The sequence below is a fragment of the Camelus ferus genome, chromosome 23 (genome assembly GCF_009834535.1).
Source record: "Camelus ferus isolate YT-003-E chromosome 23, BCGSAC_Cfer_1.0, whole genome shotgun sequence".
Lineage (NCBI taxonomy): Eukaryota > Metazoa > Chordata > Mammalia > Artiodactyla > Camelidae > Camelus > Camelus ferus.
In genome coordinates this window covers 16,653,228-16,664,254 of record NC_045718.1, presented here as the reverse complement: position 1 = coordinate 16,664,254, position 11,027 = coordinate 16,653,228, and the positions used below count along the sequence as shown (strand labels likewise).

The 11,027-nt window shown below is 51.0% G+C and overlaps 1 protein-coding gene across 9 annotated transcripts in view; it reads right to left on the bottom strand.

Annotated features, from left to right (window-relative positions):
• Nucleotides 1-4,456: 4,456 nt before the first annotated feature.
• Nucleotides 4,457-11,027, bottom strand: part of SRGAP2 (SLIT-ROBO Rho GTPase activating protein 2) — a 233,413-nt gene continuing 226,842 nt past the window's right edge. For 4 of the 9 annotated variants that reach the window (XM_014557240.2, XM_014557241.2, XM_032467045.1 and 1 more), the window contains 3 exons: nt 10,472-10,510; nt 9,937-10,261; nt 4,457-7,800 (listed from right to left, as the gene is read on the bottom strand). In XM_014557240.2, the coding sequence (XP_014412726.1) occupies nt 7,417-7,800; nt 9,937-10,261; nt 10,472-10,510 (748 nt within the window). In that variant the 3' untranslated portion in view covers nt 4,457-7,416. Of the gene's footprint in view, nt 7,801-9,202; nt 9,298-9,936; nt 10,262-10,471; nt 10,511-11,027 lie in introns of all 9 variants that reach the window. The other 5 variants (XM_032467042.1, XM_006182272.3, XM_032467043.1 and 2 more) reach the window with 4 other exon arrangements.

Here is an 11,027-nt window from a genome sequence, read left to right as displayed (position 1 = left end):
TCCAAGACGGCAGCTGGATAAGAAATGGTTAAAGCTAGGAAATTCCACGTTTCAATAGAAAGTTGGAGGGACTTTCCCAGGGCCACACCTGGTGGCTTCCTCTGACAGCCCCACCCCAGCACAGTGACACCAGAGAGGGAGCCCTGCTGAGAACCGCCTTGTGCTCACACAGAGACACTGGCTGATAGGGCCATGAGGAACGTCCCTCAGCTCCTCCTGCTCTGCACCCAGGATTCCCAGCCTCCCCCCTGCCCAGCATATGGTACAACTGCACTTCCTTAATACCCTCTGATTCTTAATCGTGTGATTTCTTAACCAAAGCAGGTAATTGCTGATGCAAGGCACTCTGCTCCCCGCCACGCCACACCCCTCCTCTGACAGACAGTGTGATTCTGTTTGACTTGGTGACTGCCCTTTCAGTCTGGGTCCCTGAGTGACTGTTGAGCAGAGGCCCCCTGCTGGCCCACAAGGGATCTGTAGCTTTAGTGAGAAATCGAGCTCTGCTGTTGTTAAGCCACTGAGATCTGCCACCTAACACAGCCCATCACGCAAGCTCTATGCATTCACCCCGATGAACCTGCTCAGTCCTCACTGGCACCCCTCCTCTGCTCTCCCAGAGCAAGCCCAATCTCTTTTTCCCAGGGTCTTAAGCACCCTCAAATGCAATGACTGTGTGTCCAGCACCTCCGAGGAAGCAGGCACTGTGTAATGACACCAAGGGGAGACGCAGTCACCTCCCCAGGAGCCGGGGTTCGGGATGGCATGGCGAGCACTGGAAGATACATGCTTCGGCAGGTGGTGATTTTGCGAACCTGGGGGACAGCGGGGAGTGGGGATGGCTGATGATCCCGAAGGGCTTGCCAGAAGGAAGGATGCTCGATCAGATTTTGGAGGGAGGAGGGTTCAGAGGAGAAGGGGGAGTCAGAAGTAAGGCATTCTGTGCCGTGGGAACACACGCAGAGGCACAGGTGGAGGAGAAGAGAATGAGCTGGTCAGGGTACCACACAAGGCAGGGCTTGAGAGAGGGGAGAGGCGGGCAGTGAGCTGGTGTGCGGTGACAGGTCACGCCTGGCTGGGCACCCTCTGTGAGGTCACGACCTCCGTGTGGACAAGATGAATGGATGTCTGGCCTGTGGTTTTGCGCCGCTGCCGGTCCCAGCTGGGCAGCATGGCCACTGTCTCACTGAGGAGGCGCAGGAGCCGGGCTCACTCCTGCGGGGAGGAGGAAGTCCATGAGAGGCGTCACCACAACTTCCCGAGTGGCTCTGAGGAGTCCTAGAAACAGAAGTGGCAATTCACAGGTAGGACAAGGGCCAGAGGTGGGGATGGGGCGGGTGGGGAGGTCTTTGATGGCTGCTCTCAGGGAGAAAGCTCACGTTTGCCTTCTCCAGAGGGAGGCCGAGTGGTGTCGGAGGAAGGGCAGGGCGATGCCATTAGAGAGGTTTAGAGTCCTGATGCCTTGAGCAAGTGCCTTGAGCAAGTCACTCAAACTTTCTCATCGATTTGGTGTGAAAACCAAATGAGATGCAGTGCCTGCAACCTGGGAGGCCCAGAATCAATCCTAGTTGCCTTTTCTGCCCCTATGTGGCTTGGGCCTGCTTGTCACAGCCGCTTCACCTGTCCAGTGCCTTAAAGGAGCAAAGAAAGGACAAGGGCCAGTGGGTGTGTGGGAGGTGGGCAGCGTGTACTCACCACACTGGGCATTTCTGAAGGGCTGAGTGGCGAGCTCTCAGAGCCCCGCTCCTTACCCTCTGCACCAGTCATCTCTGGCCAGGAACTTTGGTGGGGAAGGAGGGATAAGGCTGTGTCCAGACCTGGCACGACCCCCCGGGCAGTGGGAAAAGATGCCGTGGGCGAGGCAGCAAGCCACTTGTCTGGCTTTCTTGCTATGGAAATGTATTTCATTCATTCTCTTTATTCTTCAAACTTCCTACTCCCACGCTCTTGGCTAAAGGCTCTGCCTTCAGTGTCACAAAGAAGTCTGATCACAAAGAACTGAAAAGGGAACTCCTCATCTTCTTACCCCACATCCACGGCCTGCCTCCCCTCCCATGAGACTGGAGGAAGCACCTCTTGGGCCCCGGCCAGCCCCTCCACTCGTGTGCACTGTAATTTACCCTCTTCTGCACAGTCCTTCTCATCCTACTGGGTCCTGCCCTTGGGCAAACGTGCCTTGACACTGTCCATTTTGAAAACAAAACCTGGGTCCCAGACCCCTTTTGATGCTCCTCACTGAAAGCAGACTTTAGAGTATGAAAATGAATATAAGTACATTGTACCGTACACCAGAAACTGACACACTAACTGACTGTGCTTCAATTAAAAAAAAAAAAAAGCCTTTGAATGAGCTGCCAAGGGTTTGCCCCTTTCCTTCCTGTGTGCTGCCCCACCCACTCCAATCAGCTCATCTCCCCTCTCCTGAAAGTGTTGCTGTCCAGTTACCTTTCTGGCCTCATCTTACCCCACAGGCGTTTGACAGCTGACCCTCTTTGTGGAAAAATCTCCTCTGGGTTTCTGTGACCCTGTGCTCTCTCAGCCACCTATCTCTGTCGCTCATTCCCTCTGTCTTCTTTGCTGGCTCCTCCTTCGCTGCAGGATTCCTAATTGTCAGGACCTTCTCTTTTTTACATTTATATATTCTTCCCAGGACTCTCATAGTTTGACTACATCTCTAATGGAATAGCTCCCATTTTCAGGTATGTTCTGTCCCTAAAACTCTATCTTCATATATCCAAGAGTTTGATATTTCCACTTGGCTGTCGAATAGTCATCTCAACCTTTCCAGGCCAAGCAGAATTCTTGACCTACCTGTCCTAATCCTTCCCCCAGGCACTCACTGTCTTATTACATCATTTCATTTTTAGAGTAGCATTTATTTTGTTTATTTAGCTGTTCTTCCTGAAACAAGAAAGCTCTGTTATCTGTTTCTCCGGTTCAATATTGTACAACAGAGCTTGACAGACAATGAAGTTTAATTGACTGGCATATGCAACATGCAAGGGTTTCTAACTGAGTAAAAGGAAACTTCACATGCCTATGGGTATAAACATTAGGTTAGATAAACATAAAGACTGCTTCCTAAATTCAGACCCACCCGGTCTCTTTTTGGTTTCTATCTGGATTGAAGGGGTCTGTGTTTGACTGTGTTCATTGTCACTCATTTCCAGCAAGCTCCCATCAGAATACACGAGGAGAGAGGACCCAAAAAGAAGAGCCCACCTTTGCCTTAGGACGCCCAGAAAAGGTGCGTGGGTCCTCTGCTCACAGCTAAAGCTAAAGCACTAGCTCCATCTCACAGCTCGTCAACTACCCTCATCCATGGCATAGGGTAGCGTTACAGCCTCAGCTCTGACTTATCCAAGACCAAGCGCCCAGCAAGAGATCAGAGAGGAGCTCTGCCATTAACATGAGGGAGGAGACGACAGGTTGGCAGGGCGCCAGAGAGCTGAATACAAAACGCACAAATAACAGATGGCAATGCCAAACCTAGGAGAGGAGGCAGCGTGTCTGTTCAAAGGCTAGGGGTAGAATTCCTTGCATTTCCATCGAACACTGGGTACTCCCTTGGGTATGAGATGTGATCCACACCCAGGGGCCTCTGGGATTAGAATAAGCCCACTAGATGTAAGTGTGGGCCCTAGGATGCATTTCAAATGATTACCTTTGAATAACTTCACCCTGGAGCTTATGATCTGCCAGAATCAAAATCTAAAGGAGATGGGGGACTGTACAGCTCAATGGTAGAGTGCCTGCTTAGCATGCACAAGGTCCTGAGTTCAATCCCCAGTCCCTCCATTAAAAAATAAATAAAATAAATAAATGAAATTACCCTCCACCCCCCAAAAAATTAAAAACAAAAATCTAAAGGAGAGAAGGCAGTCCCTGTCCATCCCCTCCCCACCCCTGTACTCAACACCAACAGCACAAACACAGAGGTCAGCTGTCCTCCCAGAGGTAGGGGGCTGCCAAGGGCAGAATGACCCAGGGCTTTAGTTGCGGAAGAAATCAAACCTTCAGTTACCCTTGGCTGTGGCTGGCAAAGTTTCCCAGTGACTTCGTGGGCTCCACTCCAGCAAGCGGGGAAATCTGACTAGAGACAGAAATGACAACAGTCCTCATTGAAAACAGGGGAGGTAGATTCTGAAGGACATGGTTCTCATGGCAACAGACTGCCCAATGGTGAGCTGGGAAGCTTGCTACATAATCTCTTAGATTCCACGCATGGGCTAAATGGAAATGCTGGGGGGGGGGGAGGAGGAAATCCACGTTCTAAATACACTCTGCCGCATCTTGCTGGGGGAGAGAGAAGATGGTTGGCTCCTCAGGTCACCCCATCTCTCCTTCTGTTGCCAGGCAGGGCTCCGTGACCACAGACGAATCAAAATCCCTCCTGGGCAGCGGGACTCCTGGATTGGAGATTTCAGGGCGTTGGAGAAGGGATATAAACTGCAGCATCGAAACCTAAAAACGTATTTTATTTTGAAGTTGTGCTTTGGATTTTCCCCAATCCAACATCTGTTGAGTGACAGTCTTAGGTTCACACAAAGCATCGCCAAGCATACATACAATATTCCAGTTATCAACACTATTTTTAAAGAATATACCGTTTTACACAGACGTGACATACAAGTCAGACGCCACAACATTGCAATTGCCTGGAAGACCTAACTTCTCTTCTGAGCGTGAAGTTCATGTACACCAGCCCTTCCAGGGGCCTGTTCATCCCGTTGCTGGCGTCGACTCTGCTCATCTCTTTGGGGAGAAAACCAGGGCGCCCTGAGGAGGTTGGCTGAGACCAGTGTTTCCAGTTTACAGGCTGCTGGCTGCAAACTCCTCTTTTTTCCAAACTGGGATGCTGGGAGCCCCACCCCACCTCTGTCGCCCAACGACTGACCCATCTGAGTCCACACCAGGAAGAGGAGGCAGAGCGGGGCTCTCTGAAGCATCATGCTGGTTTAGGCAAACATCTCTGAGGAAGACTGGTCTCCCTAGGCCCTGGGTGGCCAGCTCTGTTTGGCTTCTCGGTGTAAAAATCACAGTGTGCAACCTCGATTCCAGTTGATTGCAATGAGCTCTGCCGAGAAGGACTCTCCTCCGAGGTTCCTCGTCCTCTCGACAGGACCGTCTCACAGGTCTCAGGAGCACCAGAGAGGGGAAGACAGCTCGGCTCCCAGCGTGGGGGCGGGGAGCAGGTGACCACTCACACACTGTCCAGTTCATGATGCCGATCAGCAGACGGACACTGCCCGAGGCGACGGTGAACGCAAGTCAGGTACAGGGCTGGTAGAGAAATGAGGCAGAAGCAGCAGAACAGGCCCCAGGTGCTGTCGTTAAGGAAGGTCTGCCTTTATCTTCCTAGAGGAGGATGTGTTGGAGGGAAGGGAGAAGGGCAGGTATGGGCACCAATCTGGACCAGTCGGATCAAAAGGAATGTAAAGTGAAGGGTGGGGCTTCATTTTCAGCGAGGAAACAGATCCTTGGGGATGAAAGCCCCCGCTGGCTCGGGACCTGTGGAAGTGCAGGGGACACACAAGGACAGGCCACTAAACAGAGCAACAAAAGCCAAGAATCCAGAAGACTGCAGGTCGCCCCTCACAGGTGGCCTCACTCACTGAAGCTCTTCCTCTCTCCCTTCCAGGTCTTGGGATGGTTTTCCTGGTGTTGCGGGCTGCCCTTCTGGTTGGTGACGACCCACAAAGCTCCCCGTTTCCCTCACACAGAGTGAGGGAAATCCTACCGTTCCCCAGAGCCAACTACCGACTTCAGAATGTTGGACCAAAAAGGATCTTCTCGGCCAAAGGTAAGAAAACACAGATTTTCCTATTGGAATGGCAACCAACTCTCTCCTGAACTGTGGAAAATAAGGCCAAAAGCACAGCTTTAAAACCAGAAAACAGAGAAGAGGATGAGTTTCAGTTTTAACTCAAGTAGTTGTCTGAGACCTGTGAGCCTGGGGTGTGAGTGTCCCCAGCGGGGTACTCCTGGGACAGCATGGTGCCAGGGGAGCTGGGACCACGGACACCAGATTGAGAGTGAATTATTAAAGTAGACTAGGGTATCATTTTTGCTTTGTGGAGGTGAACCAGAAAAAAAGGCCAAAGGAAGGCCAAAATATTCAGTATCCAATTTTTTATTTTCTTAGATTCAGGCCTTGGAAAGACTTTAGAGCACCTGGGGCCAAAGTTCTATTAGTTGTCCTTGTCTGGATAAATGAAAACCAGTTTTAAGGGGCAGCGTCTCCCTTTATCTAACTAGGGCTCCCTAAGCCCCCGTTGGTCCCAGAAGAGAGACCTTGTAGATTAACCCAACTGCGGGATAAACCTGGAATCAATTTCCATTTGGGAACAATTTTCGGGTTAGCAAAGATGAATTTAATTTTCAATAGGATAATGAATTTTGTCTTAAGTACCCAAAAAAGTGGGAGGAAGAAGGACCCATTTCTTATCTTTTCCAAACCTGCCATAAACACAGTAAAACTCTCTTAAGACTCTTTACTCTAAAAGGAACCAACTATAAAACTGTCTTATACAGGAAAATGTCTTAAATGGAAAATGGTCCATCAGAGACAAAGATAGGAACCCGAGAAACATCTATACATTCAGAAAAACTTTCGAAGTTCCGTAAAATCGGGGTGTAGTTCTAGAGGATGGAGGAGGGCAAAAGCAAACACCAATGACCAATTCACACCAATAGAAAGAAGACAAAGCCCCCAACCCCAAACACATTACAGGATTGAGTCCCGTCCTGTTAAATTTCAGGTGGTGGAGAGATGTCCAAGGCTAGGCTCTCTGGCCCAGACAGAACAAGATTTGTAACGGAAACAGAGACCTCTGGTGGCTCCTGTGTGAACTGCCACAATAACTTACAAAGAGACTGGTCTATCTAGGACCAGGAGGGGCTACACATGCCAGAGACTAGAAAAACCTACGTGTGTATGTATGTATGTGTGTGTGTGTATAAAATGGAGAATGGACTGTGTATGATTCTCTATAATCAGTACCCAAAACAAGATGCCACTGAGAGCTGGCTGTCGGCAGCCAACCATCTGGGCAGGCATCCCCTGTGTCTGCGGGACTGAGGCTTCAGCCACGGCCCCATGACTTGCCTTGCCAGATTTCACAGTGACCTGATAATGGAAAAACCTATCTCCGGCTAACCTAAGAACAGTACGTACTGTAGCTGGCTGGATTACGACGATGAGGGGGTGGGGAGCAGAGGGCCGGGGGAAGGGAGGGGGAGGGCAGGGCGATAACGAGGGCTTCATTCTCAAGGTTTTGGGTGATGGGAAGGCTAATTCCTGCAAGAACAACTTAGAATCTAATTTTCAACCGAAGTCCCCAAGCTAGTTAAATAGGAAGATTTTAATAACAGTCAGTCCCTCCAGTCCCCTTGTCAAGAACAATTAAATTACATCCCTCAGACAGTACAAGACTTGTCGGTGGACTGTGGGGAGGCTGAGGAGTTGACGCCGGGGCTAGTGGCATTGGTTTTGGGGAAGACAGTGGGCTTGGGCCGTGTGGCTGGTGGCTTGACCGGGGCCGCCACCTTGACGGACTTGACGGGCCGGAAGGCGCAGGCGATGTCCCCAGCAGTGCTGGCACTGCGCTGGAAGGCGGGCTCGGGGTCCTTGAGGAGCTGGGTGTGCAGGGGGCTGGAGGGCTCCGACGTGGGGGCCACCACGGGGGACGTCTTGAGGGGTTCCAAGGTGTCCAGGACCACGTCCGGGGTGTGTTTGACGCTGCTCTGCCGCTCAAGTTCCCGCAGCTCATTCAGGGCGGAGTTCATAGTCGCCTCGATGTCCTGCGAAACGGGAGGAAGGAGGAAGTGAGGCACAGGCAGCGAGAAGTCCCCCGGGGTCCTAGTTCAACAACATGGGCCAAATCGTGAAGAAGCCAACAGTAAGGAGGTGCCAGATGTGTTGATTAGGCCCAAATCCTTGAACATGTGGATGTTCGGAACGTGAGAGACGGAAGACAAAGGGATTTTCATCATCATGAGGTTTTTTTTTTTTTTTAACCCCTCCACTTTACATAGAGTGGTTGAGATGTTTTTGAAATAGTGTCCTCAGGGTTTAGACATGTGCACTGATGTGTTTTTGGACGAGATGACATGTAGTCCAGTGGGGAGAGGAAAGGTGGATGGACTAAGCGTGATCAGGAGTTTGGTCACGAGGATGTGGGATCCATTACCCAATTCTCTCTACTTCTGTATATGCTTGAAACTGTACATAATAAACTTTTTTTTTTTAAAGTAGTAGAGGTGAAATATGAATTTTATTATTTTGGACTTCAAGGCCAAAGGTTAAGAAAGGTTAAGAGGGTTAGTCCTTCCTCCTCAGGGGTTGAGGGAAGGTTCAGGAGTCCTGGCCCTGAGGATTCATCAGGATGCTGGCCCCCACTCCACCCCATCCAAGTGCCCATCTTGATGAAGCCATTTCCTTCTACCCATCACCACGAGAGGGGGCCAAGGAGTGACCAAGAGAGGGAGCCAGAGCCCACACAGGTGAATCTCCTGCGAGTCACACTGGAACACACCAGAGCTTAGGAAAAGCAGTCCTAGCTCAGGGGGCTCCAGGCAGAACCAAAGACCTTTTGTATGCAGCCAGCGGCCTCCCAGGGAGACCTCCCAGCCCCTTCCCCACCTCCCCACGCACTTTGTCTGGCGCCCCCAAAGCCACCACATGATTCCTCTCTTGGGATTAAACTCACATTGAAAGACTGCGTGTTTCAAGCAAAGGCCCCTGGTTAAGGCTTCTTTGTGTTACAGGGTGATCCATGCTCTCTGCTGACAGGGGCTCAATTTCACTCATCGTCTGATGTTCTCAAACCTTAACAACGCTCAGGAAGAACTCCATCTCCTTCCTCAGTCCTGCTCTGCAGCTGGAGTCTGTCCCCGCTGTGTACCTGTTCTGACATTCCTATGAACACCGGGCCAAAGAGGGAGCCGGGAGGATTCCCGTGGTGCCAGGCAGATTGCAGCCAAGAGCTTAAGGAGAGGCACAGAAACAGAAGGCCAGCAAAGCAAGACATCTCAGGCCTGTAGCTTAATACTGTGCTTGCCAGGTTCACCTTCCCTAAGCAGAGCACCACAATTAAGCCAATAGAGACCACACCCAGCCTCTATTGCCCCCTCCAAGCTGGGGTGAGGATCATCTCAACTCGGTTGAGACATGAAAGGGCAACAGTGAGCCCTTGGTTCCTACCTGGTCTAATGAAAATTATAGAGTTGGGAGAGACGTCTGAGTGAACTGCTTGGAGTGGCCCCGGAAGTCGGATTTTTAGAGGTGGGGTTGGATCTCTAATGTTTCATGGAAAACAGAGACTCGTCAGTGTGGTGCATACACCAAAGGAAGACCCTGTAACCAGGAGGCTCAGCTCCACTGCCTCTGGAGACTTGGGCTGGAAACCCTTCTGGTACCCAAGCCCCGGGGGGGCAGAGTAATTTGGGGCCTTCAAGACCAGGAGCAGACTGATCACTGGTCAATCACTAGGCACCAGAGCTTAGCCTCGGGGATGATGGGACTGGCACAGTGATACGGAAGTGCGGCCAGAACTACTGCTGAGCCTCACCACTTGGGCAGCTTCACTGAAGCCTACCAGGGTCTCAAGACCTGAAACTCAGGCTGAATGGATTCTATCAAAAATATGCTATCTGTAACTACTGGCTTTCAAAACAACAGCAGCCCTGCAAATAGCCCGTATATGAGCAAGAAGCCTGTATTCTTTTATTCTAAGTTCTTCTCGGGGAGAGAGGGATCAACAGATTTCTTGGAAAGCTGTCTTATCAGGTCTAGATGTCCATCAGTCCCTGAAATCGTTGGATAATGTACAAAGCACCGTTCTGTTTCAAGTGCTGTCACAACTAGCATGGGCTGCACTAAGCAGTCGTGACCAGTGTAAACTCATTGGAGCTGTTCATCCAAGAGCCCCCAGTTACCTGTGCAATCACCTCGGGGTCCATGGGCCGGTGGTTATTGAAGCTTTTTGACCTCCCTGCTGTCACCGTCTTCCGGATCTGGGGACTGTCTAGCCGGTTCTTCAGGGAGGAGTGGCGGCTGATGGAGTTGAGGCTTCCGTGCCCACTGATGGAACACTTATCTGGCCCTTCCTTGGGGAGGCTCTGGCTCATGATGGGCTGGGAAGATGGGCGGCAGCCAGCCCCCACCCCCGGGGAGGCGGAATCAGTCAGGGAACTGCTCAGCCCATGGCTGTCGCTCCGAAACGTTTTCCGGATGCTCCCAGATTCCGGCCGCTTCCTTTGCCTTCAATGACAAACAGAAAGGGCAGTATGATCAGGGAGCCTTGGCTCCGAGGAAGCTAGGACGAGTGAGAGGGACAGATGGTGGCACCCAGGGGCTTCTGCAAGGAGAGGACACAGGGCACGTTCCCTCCTGTTTCACCTTCCCATGTTTTCTCCAAGTCTCTGTCCCCCTGCCACCCCTGACCTGGACAAAAGAGAAATGCATACTTACTTGGTGGTTGTGGGCTTTGAGGTCTCAAGATGTAAGGTGCTGTCAGGAAAAACGTCTGATTAAGCAAAAGTTTCTAACAGGAGACAGATTCACGGAAAGGCACCCTTATTGCCTGCTTTGAACAGCAACCAGGTCCCAGGTAGGAGAAAAATTCTCACCGTTGCCAAGGAGGCAGGGAATTGCTGGTAAGAGGAGAGTTGACTTTCCCAAAGTTTAAGCATTTTTCCTAGTCCACTTACAAAACTGGAATTATTTTGGGCTTTGGCAAGAAGCTGTTTATCACTTATGCTGCAGACATGGAACAGAGTATTTTTCAAGAGGCTGCAATGCTGCAGCGTGAGGGCCAAATTTGTGCATTTCCTAGGGTGGAAATACATCTTGTGACCCCATGCCACCCAGCATGGGCTGAACCCTGGCTCTGGGACAGTTTATTCCAGACCATTAAGGCTCTCAGATGAAATGGTTTGGCAGAGTCTTATCCGTATGGGTGTTGCCCACTGCAGAATAATTTCATTTTCTCTTGTAATCAGATTCTAAAGGACCTAATCTAAGAGGC